Below are 20855 nucleotides of genomic sequence, written 5' to 3'. Positions count from 1 at the left end.
GCGGGTCACGGTGAATTAAACTCCTCTAGGCGGGGGTCCGGTCGGCTGGCCGGTACCGACGCCGGTTGTCGCTGTGAAATCATCAGTGTGTTCGATGCCCGGCGCCGGTGTGGGAGCGCGTGAGGGCCTCGGTGGAGCAGCTCCGGTGTCACAGCGCCTCGAGACCGGCTGCACGCGCAGACCCGCGGCAAACATCAAAATGATTTGTGACGCAACTGACGCTCGCGAGGAGCAGGTTAATTTGCAGCAGCTGTGTCAGTGCAGCTGTCAACCGGAAACGTTATGTTTGGGCAAATAAAGAAAAGCCCGCGCGTCGCTTCTCGGTAAAACTAACGAATTACACTCAACGGTTTAATATTGAAACGAATTATTAGTTATTTTTCACGTCATTAGTTTTGATAAAATAACTTTATAATTGTAAGAAATTAAAGCTTAATGGTTATCGTTTAATTTTCAACTATTTCTGTGATAAGAAGTCAACAAAAAGTCTAAATGTGAGTTAATTTGTAAGATATTTCCTTGAAGAAATTGTTGCTGCTTTGTCAACAAGTGAATATTATGTTTGTCCGGCCGGGTGTGACAGCCTGTCTCGCCTCAGCAGGCCGCCTGGACGAAGGCCCCGGTCCCCTCCCGCAGGCCCGGGTGTAGTCCCGGCTCTCGGCCGCTGGGTGGCGCTAGTGGCTCAGACTAGAGCAGAGGGGGAGCGCTCCGTTTAATTAAGCGAAGCACAGCCACAAGAAACTCCTGTGACATTGTAGCCACTCTAACAGTTAAACTGCGTTTAAAAAGTAACATTTCAACCTTTAATGACCTCGTGAAAAAACTTACCAGTAGAAAGCGACTGAAGTGGCTGCTGAACGTTGTTAAATAACCACAGGATATTTGTCTAAAAGTCCCAGACTAATTGCAGAGTAGCTAGTCTATGTGGTGGGCTGTTCGTTCATCGCTTCTTATAGATAAACAGTAGTTTTTAAAGGTTTCGTTCCTCTCCTCTTTTCTTGTGGGCTAACCTACGTTCTCACTTTGTTTTCTTTCTCACGCGTTGAAACTAGCTCTTACGCCGCAGTTCATTCATCCTGTGAAACCTCAACATAGCTATTTAATGTAGGCTAAACTCAAGAAGCATTAAAACTAACATCTCTGGGGTTTGCAAATGTTAAACCTTGAGCTTTTTGTTTGGATAGTTGTGAACTAGTTTTCTCGGTGAACCCAGTGATTTTCCCAGCGCGTGTCTCTGACAGATAGCTATGAGTGCTCACTCTGAGTAACACCATTTGTGCACATTTTGCTCTTGTGCTCATGGAGTTTGTTTTTGTGTGTTTCTCTCCTGTTAGAGGAAACCTCCTCCCCGCCCCGCGCTCCATTTTGTGAGCAGCGCGAGCCCCGCAGCACCAGGTCCTGTCGGTCGCCACATGAAGGGGCTTCAGAGGACACATGAAGGCGTCAGTCCGGACTGAGCGGTGAGTCCGATTCTCAAATGGTTAAACTCTCTCAAATCGTGTGTGTGTTTTTTTTAATTCGTTCATCCAATCGAAAGCAGCGGTGAGGGAATCGAGCCGGGTTTTTTTTAATGTGCAGGATGCAGCGGAGGCTCCTGATCCTCGCTGCAGGAGATGGATTCAAAATGTGGAGAGCAGCAGTAGAAACAGTAGAGACGGAGCCTGAACGAGCAGCAGCAGCTCTCCACTGCTGCTCCAGGCCGATTTACATTTACTCTATAGAAACACACATTACAGCTTCATAGAAAACTTATTTAGGCTACTGTAAAACAAAAACAAAAACCACATTTATGTCATTTCAAAAAGCTCATGTGAGTTTTTCAAAAAGAAAAAAACAAACAGATCTAATGGTAATAATTTACCTGTAGGCCAGGTGTTATCATTAATTATCACTGGAGCATCACAAAGCTTTTTATGTTGCGTCTAAACTATTTTTAAGGCCAAACATTGTTGTTTTTGTCCTGTAGTGAAACATAATAACATCCTGAAAGGAAACTTCAGATTTAATTTGACTCTTCAGTTAATTGAGGTCTTGTTTGGTCACAAATTATTTAGTTTTTTTGTTTTGCTTGTTTCCTGTCTCAGTTAAATGTCCTGTTCTTCAGTGTGAGAGCTTTCCAGAGCAGAGGAAGCCTCCTCAGTAGAACCAACCGTCCTCTTCCATGACACGAGCCACTTGTTGTTCACATGACTCCTTTATCTGTGGAGTGACGGCACATCCTGTTTCTGTGATGTCAGCACAGGAAGTGAGACCAGGTGTTTATTTCTACCTGGATTAAGACCTTCTCAGGATTAAACCTAAATTCTAAATGTCTAAAAGCAGATCCTGCATTTAGACTCTTTTATTCCGTTTTCTTTCTGTTTTATTCAATGAAAGCAGTTTTCATCAGATAGAAATGTTTGCTTCTCTTCATCCTGGCATCTTTGGAACTGGAAATTAAACCAAAATGAAAGCCATCGAATGCTGCATCCTTTTTTACAAATAAAGAGCTGTCGTTCTTCCTCTGATGTAAACCTGCAGAGGAAATGGTGAACGTCACAGCTGCAGAGGTGCAGAGGCCTGAGGAGGAAAAAACCTATAGGGAAAGAAAGAGTACAGAAACAGTTTACAGTTTCCTCTGAGCCAGTTTCAGCTCACGTTCACTGCAGCTTCAAACAGTGGAGGTGGGGAATAGATTTCAAGTCTGGCAATGAAACTGAAAATAGAAATGAATTTTCAAACCTGAATAAGAATGTTTTTTTGTACAATCTTAAGAATAAAAGTAATTTTTTTTAGATTTTCTTTTTGGACAAAACCTTCCTAACTCAATATTCTCTTACTAGATTTTCCAGGAACAAGTAATAGAGAAGCTCAGTGTGATTTTGTTGAAGCTTTCAGTCACTTCATTGGATTGAAATTAAATGTGTACAAGCAAAGTTCACATGTTTTTGTACATTAATGTGCACAGAGGTTGGTACAGATGAAATGTAAAACACTGACTGTCTGAACACAGGCTGTTTTAACATTTACTGATCTTTGTAAATCTCTGCTGTGCATGTTTATGGACTAAATGATTTTGTGACTTCACAAGTGGTAGCCAACTGCATCACAGGACACAAATGACAGTTTGTTAGAGCAGTTAAAATTAAGAATTTAAAAGAAGAGAATTTAACTTTAGTTGTAAAAATATATCTCAAACCAAGTATGTTTTTAATCCTTAAAATACAGGTGTGAGTGACAGGCCTGTTTATTCAGATGAATGACCTGATGAAGAGGACATTTTCTGTTTTTCGTTTCAAAATAAACTTTGTGAAAATGTTTTTTGCTGTAGACTGAAGCTCCTGAAAGAGAATTGGGTTTTTTCAGCTAAAGTAAACACTTTAAAAATAAAGATAAAATTCTTAAATACAAAGAAGAAAAAAACTATTACTTTTTGCACAAAATATGACACAGTCAAACAACCACATCAGCTAATCCCTAAACTAATAGTATCTCCACTCTGAACAGATCGTTATGGCTGCATGTCTTCCTGCTCCATCCAGGTTTTATTTCTTAATCAGATGATTTTTTTTATTCTGGTTTGAGTTTGGTTAAGATGATGAAAAATAGATGATGTAGTCATGTGGAGTTTTTTACTTTATAGCACAGTGGTATGACACTGAATGAAGCATGTGGCTTCTTTTGGACTCACTTCTCTTTTATCATCTGAGCTGTTGTTGCACTGACACTGATCTGCAGTCTGTGGTTGTTCCACTCACAGATTCTTGCTGTCTAAAATCATTCATGCAGATAGATTTGTATTTTTCTGGTGGTGAGGGTGGAAACATGTACTTAGCCCTTTTTGTAACCTAATGAAAATGTGAAACCTAAAAAAAACAAATAGTTTTATTTCCTAGATGTGTTTTTATTATAGTTTTCAGGTTGAACAAGTCAGTATAGACTGATGACCCACTGAAATTACAGTATCCCACTTAAAAAAAATGTTTTTCCAGTTTTTATTTTCACATTTAGTGAATTAACTAGCCACATGTAAAATAGTGAAACTGAGGAAGATGTTAGTTAATTAGTTTGTCATAATAATGTCATATTCCTATTATTCCTGACGTGTAGCTTTTTCGTGAGCTCTTGAACACATCACATGGTGCTGAGCTCCATGTGTTTGAAAGTGAACAGAAACAAGTCGCTGGTTCAAATGAATTCATTCTTGATTTGCAAATATGAAACAGTCTCACCTCAAATCCGTTTAGTAGCTGCTCCGGAGCTTCTTTTTTATTTATTTTTTATTGTTTTTATCATATCTCATATTCCTTCTCAGCAGACACACAGTTGTCATTAAAATGTGAATGTTCAGATCTCCAGTGTTTCTTTCAGCTACTTCTCGTTGCCTCCGCTCCAGACTGGTGAAGACTGTGTCATGTGATCAAAAGCTGAACAGCAGCGTAAAAGAGCCTGAAGTATGATTGATGATGAGCTCAAATGTAGTTGTGTTTTTAAATGAAACAGATTTGTCTACATATTTATTTCCAGTAATGATTTATTGACAGTCATGTGCGTAATCAAATTCTCACTTCCTCTTCCAAGAAGGAATCTGTCCCTAGTGTTTGTTGGTGTTTCTAATGTGCACCAGACACTATTATGCTACACTTGAAAACTATTACCGCATCAAACCCTGTCTGTCCACAAACATCTCTACATCTCCATTCTTCAGACTGTGGGTTGACCAGCAGGTCAAACCACTTAATGTCCCAGACTGGAAACAGCAGCAGCAGCAGCCAGCATCACCCAGCCAGAGGTGAAGGCAGCTGCTCAGGCTGAAGTCATGTTAGAGAGCAGAGCCAGGGGGAGAAATAATGGGGAGACGAGGTTAAAAAAGAAAAAAAAGGACAGGAAAGACATCCAGACACTAACAATCTGTGTGCACAGTGGTGGTGGATCTCATTAGTCCAGCAGCAGACATCCTGTCCCTGTTGTCGTTGCAGTAAATATGCATGAAGAGCATTTGAATACACGCAGTCGACACGAGCGAACTACTGACAGGAAGACGCTCGACGCGTGACCAACTGACACGCAACTGACTGCTCTGTGAACATCTGACAGCGTGAAAAAGAGGATCTAAGAAGAGACAGCACAACCAAGAAGTGTGTGTGTGTGTGTGTGTGTTGAGTGTAATCAGCTGGATTCACGTTAAAGAAATGATCAGATAACAGAGTTGTGGATGAATACAGGTGTGTGAAAACACATCTGTCCACTAAACATCACAGAGCCCAGTGTAAAAGCAGATCTCTCTCACACAGCAGTAAACTTCTTTCCTTTAAGTCCTGAACGTACAGCGGACAGATCTCATTATTTGTTTTTTGAACGAGGGCTTTTGCGTTTTCTTTTTCTTTTCTTCCTCCAGGCTGAGCCTCATCATTACAGTACAGGCCGCTCTAATGAGGACTCTTCCTCTCCGTCTTGTTTTTGTTTCCGCAGGAAGGCGGCGGCGTCGTTACCTGCAGCTCCTGGAGGAGGAAAACGCTGAGGGAGAAAATCACAGTTTGGTCAAGGTGGTTGAAGCAACAAGAGAGAGAGAGTGTGTGTGGATGTAAAGGCCCTTTGACGCTCTGAGAAGGTCACTGTGCACTTTGATGACAGACGCCTCTCCTCCTGCTCCTGTCTCCCTGTGAGTCAAAGAAGACTGCAGTCGTTCCTGAGGGAGAGAGAGGGAGGGAGCTGCTGTCAGTCCTGGTCCTGACCAGCTGATTCTCCAGGTATTTTCACCTGGGAATCCTCCTTTTCTTCCCCTCTGCTGTCCATTCACCTGACACCACCTTACTGATATCTATTTGTTGACAAGCTGTTGTGACTTTCTGTATCTTCCCTCTTTTTCACTCTTTTCTGGGATGTGGAAATGAAATTGAATTGTGTTATTAAGTGTTTGTTTTTGTTTTTAAATCGACAATAAATCCTATACAGAAAAACCAAAAACACTAGTTAGTGTTACTGCTCAGTGTCTGTGGCCGTCGACTCCTACTGATGATAAATCTTTGGAAATCTTAATACGGAGCTGAATAAATTAATTCCCCCCAAAACAGCTGGGCATTGTAGTTTTTTATCAAACATACAGGAGCAGAGAGTGTGTCTGCTGGGGACTATTTTCTGCAGCGGATTAATCCACATTTGATGCTCTAGTGGGTATTTGGGGCAGCAGGACATTGTGTGCGTGTATGGTAAAGACTAAAAAATAAACTACTATCTGCGTGTTGACGGTGAAGAAGAAACATGTCGCCGGGGGCAACGGCCTGGCTATGTCTTTTTTTAAAATAGTTTTTGGATAATAATTGCCCTCTATATGGTACTAAGATGGATAGGATGTATTCATCAGTGGTTTGGGCCTTTTCATGGGAGTTGTTGACCGTTAGAAAAACAGAGAACATTCCCAGACTTCTATGTTACAGCCAGTATGAAGGAAACTGGTGAGAATGAGCGTTCATGTTCAACTCGGACGTCACAGACAGATGAGATCGGCCTTTGAGTTTTCTTAAAAACGGATTCTTCTAATCTTTCACTTATAAGCTGCACATAACTGGAATGCTTCGCATGTCTTCTGAGCTTACACTACATTTCCCTGAGGGCTCAGCTCTCTGTGTGAAATGGACATGTGACTTGAATATGCTGCTGAACAGCCACTCTGGAGAGAAACGGCCATCAGTGAACATGCAGTGTCCATGAGTGGCAGGTAAACACACACAGAGACAAGTTTTAGAACAAGAGATGGAAAAATAATAGAACATAAATGACTTGTAGCTGAATATTTCCACCTACATGTGACTGTTGACAGCTCTGTGTTGCTAACCTTTATCTCAGCAGCTCACCCACACTTCATCCACATGTATTCTACATTTTATTTACTATTAAACAATGTCTAGAGTCATGCGGGAAACATCTGTCTTTTGAAGAAATGCCCCGAGACCTCTTTATATTCAAGAGACAAAGTCGTCCTCGTCGCCATAGTGATTATGATGAGAGCGAAGCAGGAAGTCAGGTGGAGCTGTTGGGCTGCGCAGAGGGAGGGGGTCAGGATGGACACACTGGTCTGGACCTTTCTATAACTTTAACCCAGTTTGTTAGCGTAACCATGACGACACAGCTCCTCCTCCCTCACCAAAAGTAGTTATTCTAGTCTTTTACCATGAACCTAACCAACATGTTTCTCTGGCTAAACTGTCATGTTATGGAAGGCTACTTTTGACTCACTTGTTTTATTATAGGCTAGAAATAAAAAAGCTCCAGAACAATATAGAGAATATTTTTATTAAGGCCACTCGCTGCAACAATGAAGATATTAATGCATAAACATACATCAGTCTACACAGACAGTACTTTAACTTTACATTGACATTGATACTTTTGTGGTTTCACTTTAGTAAAATTCAGAGTGCAGGAGTTTTAGCTGTAAAGGGGCATTCTCACATTTACGTGAGTAACTTCTCCACTGCTGGACTGAGAGACAGCTGCATTTCTCCAGCAGTGGCAAAGACTCTGCGTTACGTCCTGACACAGCAGCAGAAGGAAACATGACAGTTGACGAAGCCAACACGACCAGATGAGGAGCGCACAAACACAACAAGACCCGGCAGAGGAAACGCTCCACATCAGCCTCCTTCTGCATCAGTTTGTCTCCTCCTTCTGCATTCCCGCCCAGTTCACCCTGTTTCTCCACAGCCTTTGACCTCCGCCTACCCACCCCTCCCCCAACACACACACACACACACAAGGGAAGACTGTTGACAGGGTCTTGTGATGCCATTGATGGCAGTGTTTAGGAAGCGCATGAGTAGGAAAAAAAACCTCATTTCCTGACTTTTCTTCCTCCTAGGTATGTAAAGGAGGAATTTGTGTCATTTACTCAAGTTCTATACGTCAGGCTGAATTCAAGGTTCGAGTTTGTAGCCTACTTCATTTGAAAATGTGTATTTTGGGTTATTTTATAATCACATTCACATCACATCTCTTTATAATCTTTCTATAACTTGAGATTATCCAGTCAAGATTAAATATTATCTCAAAGACTGATACAGTATTATAGATTGAACCAGCTAACATCATAAAACATTAAATACACTAGTGTGTGTGTGTGTGTAATAATGGAATCTCTGGGTTCTGACAGTAGCTGTACGAAACGTCAGACATCTGACGACAATAACTTTGGCTCCATGAAATTGTGATAGAATTAACAAAATAAATGATTTTTTGATTTAAAAAAAAATAAATAAATTCCATTCAAATCAGCTCTCAGCCTCCCTACATCGTCCCCACTCAGCCAGTACACATTTATGAATAAAATCAAAACACAACATTTAATAATTGTGATTATTTTAGCTGTCAATACATGACACTTTTAGGGCTGATGCACCTGTTGCAGTTTGGATTTTCTGACCGTTTACTGTCAAACCCACGCCACCTGAGACAGACAGACAGAGGTTTCACATTAAAAGGACGCTGACAGGTTTTACCCGGAAGTGGCTGCAGGTGTTGTTCATGAAAGATTCAGCGAGAAACTCCTGAAATCAACAGAGGAGCAGGATACCTAACATTTTTCAGATTTCAAGGAAGAAACCTGTTTTACAAGTTTGATTTATAACCTGTTATTTATAAGATTCTCTCTAATCCTACTAGCCTTGATAAATACATTCACACAGGTGGAGGAGCAATGAGAACGGTGTTCATTAAAGGTAACCGGTGCAGTGGTGGTGGTGCTGAGGAGAAGCAAGCAAATATTCATATTATTTATCAGTTTGACTTGTTTGTGAAATCTTGAAATGTATAAAATAAATAATATTCATCTGGTTATTGTTCATAATGTATGTCCAGAACAAACAGATCATTTCCCACTACTTTTTTTTTTTAAACTTAATGCTCTTTTTTAATGTCACTATGCAAGTATGAGAGCAGTTGTTTCGATGTACACACACACACACACACACACACACACACTTGGCCAATAAAGCCGATTCAAATAATTCAACACTGTGTGACTAAGGGTTTCCTTGTGATATCAAAACACTGTGAACTGTTTGTATTATTGTTTTAAGTTTTAACAAAAATGCAACAGACATAATATTTTATCTTTGCTGGCCGTTCAATGGAAAGCCTTAAAAATATGTTGCATCCTTCTGTGGTTATTTGACCCCTGGAAGCCCCGGCCCGTGACCCCTGCTGCTCCCTGCAACCAGCACTGTGTGTGTTTCACAGGGGGGAAGAGAGGGGGTTTGAGGTGGGGGGGTAAGAGAAGTTCAAGCCATCTCAGGACAAAGAAAAAAAAAGAGGGGTGGGGGTGGGGGGGTCACTTGTATGTTCTCAGGGCAGTGGGGCAGAAGAGACAGGAAGAAAGGGTGGAGAGGGTGGAGTGAATGTGGAGCAGCTTCAGAGACGTGGACGGTCTGAAGGTGACTGTTTATCTGCTCCACCATGATACAGGAACTGATCTGGAGGCTGTGATTGCTGCACAGTTGCACTTTGTGTTGTCATTTTTGCTTCATACAGTACAACACACTGCTTAATCCATTAAGACTTGTGTTTGGGATATGATAATTAGATTTATTAAAATAAAAATTGACATGTTGTAGGCTATGGTTGACTTCCCCCCCTGCTATATCCTAAACAGGCCATACCAGGATGTAATAAACAGACGAAAACAGAGATATTCTCATAGCTGGAAATTATCACAAATAAACTAATCTACTTAAATAGGCACCGGGACATAAAAAATCTGAAAATTGAATCTAATGCCTTCGCAGGCTGGTAACGGCCACAGTGGCGGATTTCTTCCTGTACGCCGTGTATTCATAATACATGCTGTGGCTCGTGAGCGTCAACCATGTTGAGGTAACAGCTCCAGTTCAACCACATCGAGGGGTTTGGATCCATTTTGTGCACAGGAGCCATTTTCTAACAAAGCGAGCGCACACGCCCCCCCCCCCCCCGGGCCCTGAAGGCTACAGTAGCACGGCCACAAAGTCTCCAACAGCCGCTCGCATGGAGGGACGAGGTCTTTAAAAAAACTCAAATCCAGACTTGCGAAATGTAAAACAGGAGAGTGTGAGATATGCACACACTGGACGCATTGAGCGCCAACGTGAACCACAGCCAAACTCTGTGAATGTGTGTGTGTGTGTGTGTGTGTGTGTGTGTGTTGGGGGGTGGGGGGGAGGCAGGCCCTGTGCACCAGTCACTGCCTCCATTTTGAGAAGTCTTCTTCCACGCAGAGGGGCGCGCGCCTGTGTGTGTGTGTGTGTGTGTGTGTGTGTGTGTGTGTGCTGCTGTAGCCCAGCGACTGCGCCACTGTTATTTCCTCTGCGCCTCTCACAGAAATATGATGAAATGGACGAGGCGCGGGGAGCTAACGCGCCTGCCTGGGCTCAGTGTGGTGAAGTTGGAGGGTATTCTCCCTCTGACACCGCCTGTTGGAAGCCGTGACCTTTGCTGAGCAGCTACTACCTCCGTGGTTGTGTAAAAGTGTGTTAAAAGCAGAGGGGCGGTGCAGTTTTAACGTCAAGTATCAACTCCAGACATCCCCGCCCGCCTAGCTTGTTGTAGCAGCCCGGCTGAGCGCTGTAGTTCCACTGTAGCGCCGCCATCTCTGATACCTTGTTGCTCATAATGGGGCTCTGGGCGTGGGCAACATGGTATCAAAGTTAGTGACGGCTGCAGGTCGCAGTAGTTCCTCTGCGGCCCCTGGTGCAGAGAAAAGGCTCTGGAGCTGTTGCTCCGCCGCCTCACACAGCCAGAGGTTCACCATAGGTCATTTATGTAACACTCATGACAACTAACTTCTTCCCCCCACTTATCATATTCATCCAGAGGGCGGGAACAGTTGAGAGGTGCGGGTGCTAGGCCACAGAATTAGCAGGCGGTGCCTTGTTATTTAAATGGGAAGCATTTCTGGCCGCCCAGGCCTCAGGCTGTTCAACACAGTCCTAAGTGAGTAAAGGCAATAAAGACAAGTGTAGGCCGGGAGATTGTCCGCTTTTAGCTTCTTTTTGTTTTTTTTGCCTCCATTAGCTAGCCTGTGTGTAGTGAAGGAAGCCCTAGTCTCTGTATATAGCCTAATCTCCGCCCGCACGAGCAGAAACGTATTAAGCGTGTGGTATACGTCATGTTGCATAAAAGCCCCGGCACGGCGCACAAACTACGCCGTGCACGAGTACAGTACAAGGAGAGGCGCGAGCGCAGAGTTAGGGGGTTTCATCTCTATGTGCCTACGCGCGCGCGCACATTTACACACATACACACACACGCACGCGCGCTCATCTGGTGAATACCCTAGGATAAGATGGGGACCCCCCCTCCCCTTCCTCCTGTCTCTAACCTACTCCAAATAGACCACGTGGTTTCCTCTTTGCAAACAAAAAAAAAAAAAAAAAACGTGAATTGGAGTCGGTGAAGGGGCGGCGTCACCCCTCCGCCGGCAGCAGGCGGATCGCTGAAAGAGGGAAGGATAGAAAACTAGAGAGAGAGAGAGAGGCGGAGAGAGAGGAAAACATTTCTCCCGACTTGATCCCGCCATAGTTTTTCCCACTCTTCCACCATAGACCCATCATCAAATCCACCCAGTACAACCCACCTCCTCCACAGTGCGGTAGAAAGGCTATAGGCTGCTGCTTTTATTCGTCTGTTGGGGCCGGCTGCAAGTCAAGGGATTTCATTTCTTCTCCTGCTCCACTTATTCAACTGGATTTACAGCTAAATTCAACACCATCTGTTTTTACACTTTTGAAATCTCTTTTTCTTTTTTAGTTTGCGGCGAGACTAAAATATTTTTCGCGTTTTCTACTCTTTTTTTCTTTTCTTTTCTTTATTTTTTACATAGTTTTGCGACCTAGCGTGATTTCCACTTTCAGTTAGTGTAGCAAGTGTGACAATATCTTGTTGCGCTATTAGCAAAATCAGGAGAGAAACTTTTTTTTTTGCTGGTTTAATTTTTCAGTTACTCCAGTGTTTGTCTTTTTCGGATTTGGACTTGGAAAAACAATTTCCACCATGCACAAGCTGTACATTGGGAATCTAGGCGACAGCGTGACTGCCGAGGACTTAGGAAAAACCTTTGACGACCACAAGATCCCATACTCCGGACAGTTTCTAATGAAAACCGGCTATGCGTTTGTGGATTGTCCGGATGATCAGTGGGCCATGAAGGCAATCGAGACGTTTTCTGGTGAGTTAACCCGGACCACTGACCGCCAAAGACCCCCCCTTCCACCTTTAGTGTCATTCATTCTACACAGCGGTAGACCCCGGCTACAGCCCCGGCTTGCATGCACACCTTCAGCGGCGTGCCCCAGTTTCACTCCCCGTCCACCTCCGACGATTGTCGGCTGCATAGATGAACATGTCGGTTCACAATAAATTCACACAATATATCCTACATATTTTTACTGGGGCTATCTCAGGGAGTCGTGGTGTGTGAGAGCTTACACACCCAGGGGAGCCATTCAACTTTTGCAAGGGGGAGGGACACACGTAGTGTAAACGTAAAGCTATACAGTAAATCCGTGGAGAACGTGAAGCACTACTCCACGATATTGCCATTTAACGAATTGGCTTTTATTTAATGTATTCCCATCCCAACCCGGGCTCCTGTGCTCTCCCTGTAGCCGTGCATGTGAGTGGCATTTAGATGTCCTGCACGCCACCCTGGCTCACTTACTCTGCTGTGATATAGAATGAAGCCTCGCTGGCTCTCCTGGCTCTCCTCCCCCTTTAAGCCGACTATCCACTATGACAAAGATAGAAAAATATCTTACCCGGTGCACTCATCAAAACAGGCCTCGCGCCGCCACGAATCTAGATTTGTAACCGACGAGCAGCACCAGTGTTGTTCCAGCCTGGTCCGCCCTGTGCCTTTGTAGCTTATTTCTTATGGTTTCCTACATATGTAACGTGAGGAGGCAAGGTCGCCATGCCAGTCAGCTCCCCTCTGCTTCTTCTACATGAAACCTCACGAACATGAGCACCCAACCCCCTTCCTCCTCCTCCCCACGGCACATGGATTTAAAATATGGGTTAAAAAAAATCACACAGCAGAAGCCATAGGGTGAATTTAATCTGCGTAAAGTTGCAGTGTTGTATCTGTGTGGGGGTGAGCAGCCCATTGTGTGACTCAAAGTGACGAGCTGAGACAATTCACTTGTTCCATGACTGTGAAGTCAAGGCTCGGGCCCTTTGAGCCTGTGTGTATCCTGTCCCTGGGCCACGCTGTGGGGCTTTGTGCTTTAACAAGCCGCAGGTCTACCAAAGTTAGCAGTAAAGGGGGTCCTCCACTTTAGCCACATACACCAGAAACACAGCCCATGCCCCCCTCACAGGCCCACAGCGGCTAGTAAACAGTTAGCATGTAGCCACAGTGTGTTCTCAACCCGCTTTCTCTTCCAGGTAAAGTGGAGCTTCATGGGAAATGCATTGAGGTCGAGCACTCCGTCCCCAAGAAGCAAAGGTACTAAACAGTGCTCAGCACTATCTCACCCCTCCCCCTCCTCTCCTCCCCCACCCCCCTCTCTCATGTGTTGCATCACCTTGTCCAGGCCTTTCTTTTTTAATGGAGCACCACTGAACACCCACCATTTCACTCATTCATCTGTTATAAGGGGTTCACGGTGAAACCGTGCCCCATGTTGTGTCCCTCCGCTCCCCTCGCTGGGAGCCCATGTGAAGGCCGGGCTCGGGGCTCGGGGCTCGGCGCTGTGGCGGCCGCTTGTGCTCGTGTTTGTGTTTGGTGTGACTGTTGGAGCCTCAACTTTTGTCGGCCATTGCTGTGGAAGTGAACTGTGACAGCCTTTTAGCTTAGCTGCCCGCCGTGCCGTGCAGCCCGGGGTTAGTGGAGGCTTGTCTTCATCTTCAGACGCTGGTTGTGGTTGAGTTGGTGCAGGCTGCTGGAGCTCCTGCTACTACATGATATATTCCCCTGCTAACTCATCACATGTGAAGCTACAGCCTCGTAGGCTGAAGCCTGTGCATGGCTGTAGGTCCACCATGTCAACTACAACTACACGACAGCGTTTTTAGAAACACTGTAGCAAATTCACACTTGACTCATTCTCTCTGTTTTGTTTCTGTTTCATTGTTGCATTTGGTGAAAATAAAATCACTTTGGATGCTTTATGTAGGCTACACGTAGCCACGTAGCTGTTCCATAGGCTACTTGGTGTTTATGTTTACACTTCAATAATGTGTGGCTACTTATGTAGCTTTTTTTAAAATAATAATTTGTTAGGACGGGGTGACGTTAAATTCAGGCTCATAACGTGATCTTTTTTGTCTTAATTAAAATATCCCCGCTGTTGTATAAACGTTGAAGTCCACGTGATTTGATTAAGCCTTAATTATTAAAAATTGCTGGATACTTTTTGCAACAATTGCCATTAAATCTGAGTGAATTCTTGACAAAACACAGTAGTGTATTTTGTATTTTTACAGGAATTAATTGTATTATTTCCACTTTTAGTGTTTGACTTTTTTCTAAGCAGCTGTGGAATTAAAATGGAATAAATATTTGTCTAGTCAGACAGCATCATTGTTGGGCATTTTAATGGAAATAATATACCTGTAGCTCAGATTGGTGTTTTTTTTTTTTTTTTTTTAAGAAATTCCCTCGGTGCAGGGGATAAACTGAGCTCCATTGTAAATCAGCTGCTCTGTGTTAATAGCCAGACTTGACCTGCTTTTAACAGTATCATGGAATTCGCCTATAGACCATCTTTCATGGCTGTAACCTTTGGCACAGATACGAGGTGAGCAGTGAGCAAAGCTCTCCATGTTCTGCTGTTTGGCCACATGTGTGCTTATATGTGTGTGTGTGTGTGTGTGTGTATGTGTGTGTAGGCTATTGTCAAAATGGCCAGTGGACAAAGATTCAATCCTGTTGGTTCACTGTTTGCTTTAAATAAATTCTAACATTATGTGTAACCAGCATGTATGTGATATTGTAAGTGAATGGGGGTAAATGTGTGAATTAGAGCTGGTTTTGACCACCTGCTCTACGGCAGATATGTTGCAACATAGCTGTGGTGCAAAAAAAACCCCCACACACACCAGTGTGGTCTTTCTGGAGCTGTATGGCGTTTGGTAATGGAGGCTGGATCTCACAATTATTGTCAAAGTGCAGAAGCAGGTCACTGGTCATGCTTAAAGGAACCAACATGGCAGCAGGCTGTAATTTCTTATAATCTCTCAGCAGGTCAGTGAATGATTCTGATGGTGCTGTGTGTTGTGTGTTCACCACCAGTGTCCCAGACTCTTTTTATCCCCCCCCCACCCAGCCCTGTGATAACCTTGAAGAGCCGTAATGATAAAGGTGATTTGTGAGGTGGGGGGGCCACCATGGGCGAGTCAAGGCCTTCAGTGGCTCCACCACACGTGGTGCCTTCACGCAACAAGAGGAGTCACTCCACGTCAGGCAGCAGTGAGGGCAAAATGGCTGAAGCTCTGAATGAAGCAGGAACACTGCACAGGCAGCTGTTTTTTTTTTTTTTCTCTTCTGACTGGGTCTCCTCTGCGCCCAGCTCAGCCCTGTTAGCAGCACAGCTAGCACACTTCAAATGCTGTTAATGTTCATAAAGTCTCCCAGTTGAAACCCCAGTGCAGCATGCCGCAGCACCGCTGCTGTGGAAAAACAATTTTTGTAAGCCTCATTTTTATTTTAAAATGGCCGCTCATACATCCAGCCTAACGATTAGCCAAATTATGTCCCAAAAATTATTGTTTAAATATTTATATTAAACATCTGCTCAACTACTGTACCCATACGTGACTGTGTGATGCCTGAGTGAACACAAACTCGCTGCATTGCTTGGTAAATGTTTCAAATCCCCCAGCTGGGACACAAGAGCAGCGCTGTGTTTGTTGATGAACACTAATTTGAGCAAACTGGCTACTTTTTTTTTTTTGTTGCTTTTACACTAATAACCTAAACGGGTGAAATAATTCTTCTAAAAGCTCCTGTTTCATTTCTTTTCTTATTTTGTACATCTGGCCCCATGCAGCCTCATCAGCTCCAGAGTCTAGATGTTCAAGTTAGCATGTGTGTTTCCCGTTAGTGCTGCTGGCCGCTTGGTTGGCTAGTGTGTGTGTGTGTGTGTGTGTGTGTGCCGTTGATTCTGACATGGGAGGAGGTGTGTATTTGTGAGGGAGGGGCCGGTGTTCAGAGGCAACTGAACCCTTTATTTAAGGGACTGGTTTGGGGGGTGGGGGGGTAAAGGGGCAGTTCTAAGGTTCCACTCCTTCTTTCTGTCCTATAAGCGGTTGGTGTTTGATGCCTTATAGGCTGCAGGGGGCGCTGTCCATAGCTACCCCCTGACACCCCCCACCCCCGCATCCGCACCATGCTACGGCTGTATATGCTATGTGTGTGTAGAAAAAAAAATGGCTGCTGTAATATGGAGATGGAAGGGTTTAAGATTTCACAGACAGTCATAATATTCTCCATTAGGCTGAGGGAAATGTGTGTCAGGCTGCAGGGGCTTGTGGGAGGTCAGCAGGAGAGGGGGAAGAGCTTGGGGGGGGGGCTGAATGGTGTGAGTGGTGGTGGGGGAATGCTTACACAGAGAGCAAGCCAAAACGTACAGAATTCCCATAGTGAGGGATCGTCAGTGTGAAACCAACCAAAACACATTTTTAGGATTAAAAAAAAAAAAAAAAAAAGGAGCAAAAAAATTCTTTAAATGTGACAGTCGTGTGGCTCCAGTCTTCAAAAAACAGAGTTGGCTGCTGCAGCAAGGCACGTTGAATTTATTTCCATTTGCTCAGAGGTGTGTTAGCTGCTGTATCCACCAGGATCTTTAATTTTAATGTAACAAAACAAACATTAACAGAAAGTTAGACTTTTACAAAAAAAAATGTATATTTAACAGAGTGTTTACGTCATAATCAGTGTATTTAAATTATTAAAAAAAAAAGATGGAACCTTGCCTTTAAAGTAAAATAAAAGTGAGCCAGTTGTTTCCATTATTTTTACACTGACTGTGACTCTGAGATAAATCATCAGCGTGGGACTTCAGGGCTCCAGACATTTTGCCCCTCAAAATTTTAGACGGTGCAAGTGAAATTTTCATCTACCGGCGCATGTGCAAAGCAGTACATTGGGTTTTGTTTAGTTTTTTTTAACACTATTGAAACATAGAACATAGAGACTGAAAGAACCTGGACTCTGTCATTACAGGTGTCAGGTCTGTGTGTGAGGATCATGAATGAAAAGGAAATGTGAATATTTGCTTTAAAGTGGATTTACACAGTGTGTGCGCCCTGAAAAGTTTCTGTTTGGGCTCCTAAAAAATCAGTTAGTGGGCCACTGTGAAAAAAAAAAAGAAAAGTTAGTCTGGAGCCCTGGACTTGGGACCGATCCTGAGTCCATGAGGATCCATGGAAGCTGCTGCTGCCGTCAGAGTATAACAAAACTTTACTGTCTGTTCATCACAGAGCATCAAGATAGACACTCTAACAGAAATAAAACAAGTTGATGTTAAACGGAGGTAGAAAACACAGCAGACTGCATGTTAATGTGAAGGAAGCTCCAGTCACATGATCTCTCCGTCAGGGCCGTATGCAGGCTACCTGAGCACCAGCCAACCTCCAGGTGTGCCCCCCCCCCCTCCGGCTGCGCTCCAATAAAACACTGATCTCTCTGTATCTCATTGATTGGCTCGTAAACACAGCAGTCTCAGCTGCACACACACACACACACCCTCTCTCCACACACACACTCATACACACACACACTCACACACACACCCCTCTCTCCACACACACACACACCCCTCTTGATTTATTAGCTGGGAGTTTGGCTGCAGCCAGAGTTGGTGTTGTCTTTATTTTGGGTGTCATCGTCTGGGTTAGTTCCTGGATTCTAACTCAACACCTTTCTTTTTTGACGTGAGTGGACAGATGTGAGGTGTTGGAACCTCTGGATGGAAATTGCGATGATTCAAATGGAGGTTTTCTCGATCTAAAAACACACACATTTTCTTCCAGATTGAAACAGAAAACAAACATGCATTTGATTTGTTTCGTGAGGCAGTTTTTGCTCACCTTCAAAATCTGGGAAAAAATTGCATTGGTGTCTAAAATTGTTGTTGTGTTGTGTTGGTGTTAATCCTCCACTGGCCTCAGACAAAAATTGTGTCGTTGAACTAAGCAAACACAAAGTAAATGGAAGGTGTTTGAGCTGAATACCACCACTCTCTGTGTGTGTGTGTGTTTGTGTGTGAGAGAGAATTCAAAACCCAAAAACCACAATCACTTCTGGTCCTTCTCATCCCATTCCACTCCCCTATATATTTCCTGGAAGTTCCCAGTGTTTTCCTTTACACAGGAAGTATGGGGTGTGTGTGATGTGTGGATTAAAGGCTGCTGGGTTTCCTGTTCTCCCAGCACTCGCCCATCAATCAAAGATCAATTGTCATCCTCTCGGTCCTCCCTCCATCGTTCCCGGCCCATTAGCCCGCTGAAGTTTCCAAATAATATCAGTTGTGAAATGAAGTTGAAATATATTAATATTATTATCATTATTATTATTATTGCTTCGTCCTTCGTGTCCAGTGAAGTTTGATCAAAGTTTACTGACAGACTGGGAAATAAGTTCAAACGGAGCGGTTCAGATCTACATTAAATGACTTCAGAATTCAATATATATTTATTTGTAGTATCAGCCACAGCACATTGAGGGTGAAACATTCAAACGTCACAACAAACAGCTGATTCTTCAAATTCAGGGTACATTTGATTTTTTTTTCCATGTATGGAATTGGAGCCATTTGGATTTGACAGAAACTGAGAAAAAAAAAGGAGAAAGCCAGTTAGTGAAGTTGACCAAACTAAACATGTGTTTCAGTGGAGTGGGTCATAGCTCAGATAGAAACCTTTGTTTTCAACTGGAAAAACCGCTCATATGACAAATAAACAAGAGCAGTTAAATTCATTATGAAGACTCCAGTGGTTTTCAGTGGGTTTACCAGCTCAGAGCAAAGTGTGGATATGAAGCATCATCAGGTCATTAGGGGAAGAAGAGAGAAGGAGAGAAAACAACAAATGAAAGAAAGAAAAGAAAAGTCACAGAAGAAAAAGAAATGAATGAAAGATATAGATTGTTTATAATTCTGAACCATTTGAGACACTTGGACACCTCAAACCTATGTGTCATTACACATCCCATAACATGATAGTATGTATCGGTATATAGTAATAATATCTGAACAGCTGGAAGGTGCAGCAGCAGCAGACGTGTAAACCAGGCGAGATGTTGCTCACAATGGTCCAAAGTGATTGTGGTAAATGTCCCTTTATTTCTGTGGAGACACGTTGCCAACAGACAGAAATATTTCTCTGTTGTATTAATAGATTTACTTTTACCTGTATAACTCCATTTGTGTGGTGACTGTTGTTGGTGCAGCCAGTTTGAACAGTTCATCTCACTTTATTTATTATAACATTTTCAAACCAACTTGATTTGGATTCTCTGCTGCAGTATTGGATTATTGGATATTATATATTATACTGAGCCTGTTCCCACCACAAACCTGTCAATCAGCTTTTATCTGGTTTACACATTTCCTTCTGCTCTTTCAAGGCGGAGTTGGAATACAAACCAATAGCTTTTTTAAAATGTTTTTATTTGATTGATTTTTAGATTTAAAATGTTCTATCTTTGGCATCAGTTTTTATACACGAGTTGATTGAACCATCAGAAAATGTGAAACATTGAATTAGCCGCAATGAAACGGCTTTTTTTTTTTTTTGAATGTCCAGGAGTTCTGAACTGAATATAGCTAATTGTTTGATAAATGAATATTAGCATCACACACTTAATACATAGATGTACATTTTGTATTAACTGTTCCTTTTAAATCTCCATGTGAGTGAGGACAGGGCAGGACGGGACAGGAGAGGAATATTTTTTCTCTGTGTAATGCAGCCATTTCAGACACACACACACACACACACACACAGTCACACACACGCATGCATGGTATCTCCGTTACACTTGATATAGCCTAGTGTCACTAACCTGCTTAGTTAAGTAAAACAGCCACAGACTCTATTGTCAGTTATTCAGCCATGTAAAGGTGTGTTTGCTCAGACTGTGTAATGTGGTTTATTTAGAGATGATGACTGTGTGTAAAAGCAACAGGTAAACACACTGTTAATGCACAGTCAGTCGGCCATGTTGGCTCATGTCGTCCTTCATATTCACCCCGAGCTGCTCCAGACTAATGTAATGCTGCGTTCAGAACAACTCGGAAGTCGGAAAAAAACGAGCTCCGAGTTGTAAAAAAATGAATTGAACGGCAACGTGGAACTCGGAAATTACAGGTGGGAAACTCGGGGATCATTTCAGAGCTCCGACTTTCCGACTTGACGTCACGACAACATCAAAACATGGCAGCCCTCGTCTTAAACGGTTAGAATTTAAAAATTTTAACTTATTTGTTGAGGTTTTATTGCATATTTTTGTGTATTATTGCAGTATATGAAATAGGTTTATATTAAAGTGATAGTTCACCCAAAAATCAAATTTCTGAAAAAGAGAAAAGTCCTCTGTCCCTTCTCTGAGTTACGGGGGGTCCGTGCAGCAGTATTTGTCCATATAATGGTTGTCAATGGATACCAACTTTCTTAATCCAAAAAGACACACCAACAAACATCCAAATACCTCCATACTGCTCGTCTGTAATGTCCCTCTTGTATTGAAGCCCCGACATGAGAAATTGTTCCGAAAAAAATTAAATAAGTCTATATTTTAAGCTTGTTTGTAGCAGAAGCTCCCAGTGTCTCAGTTCACTGCTCTTCCTGTGACCGGCGGAACAATTTCTCATGTCGGGGCTTCAATACAAGAGGGACATTACAGA

The 20855-nt window shown here is 43.1% G+C and overlaps 1 protein-coding gene across 2 annotated transcripts in view; it reads left to right on the top strand.

Moving 5' to 3' along the window:
* The first annotated feature begins 11497 nt into the window (after positions 1 to 11497).
* Positions 11498 to 20855, top strand: part of igf2bp1 (insulin-like growth factor 2 mRNA binding protein 1) — a 76447-nt gene continuing 67089 nt past the window's right edge. Inside the window, exons 1-2 of one of the 2 annotated variants that reach the window (XM_085785200.1) lie at positions 11498 to 12175; positions 13393 to 13453. In XM_085785200.1, the coding sequence (XP_085641326.1) occupies positions 12001 to 12175; positions 13393 to 13453 (236 nt within the window). In that variant the 5' untranslated portion in view covers positions 11498 to 12000. The remainder of the gene's footprint in view (positions 12176 to 13392; positions 13454 to 20855) is intronic. The other variant, XM_085785201.1, reaches the window with a different exon arrangement.

This window comes from Trachurus japonicus, chromosome 8 (genome assembly GCF_045865225.1).
Source record: "Trachurus japonicus isolate A0001 chromosome 8, Traja_1.0".
In the NCBI taxonomy this organism is placed as follows: domain Eukaryota; kingdom Metazoa; phylum Chordata; class Actinopteri; order Carangiformes; family Carangidae; genus Trachurus; species Trachurus japonicus.
The sequence above is the reverse complement of the archived record's forward strand: the minus strand, read 5'-3'. Positions and strand labels throughout refer to the sequence as shown.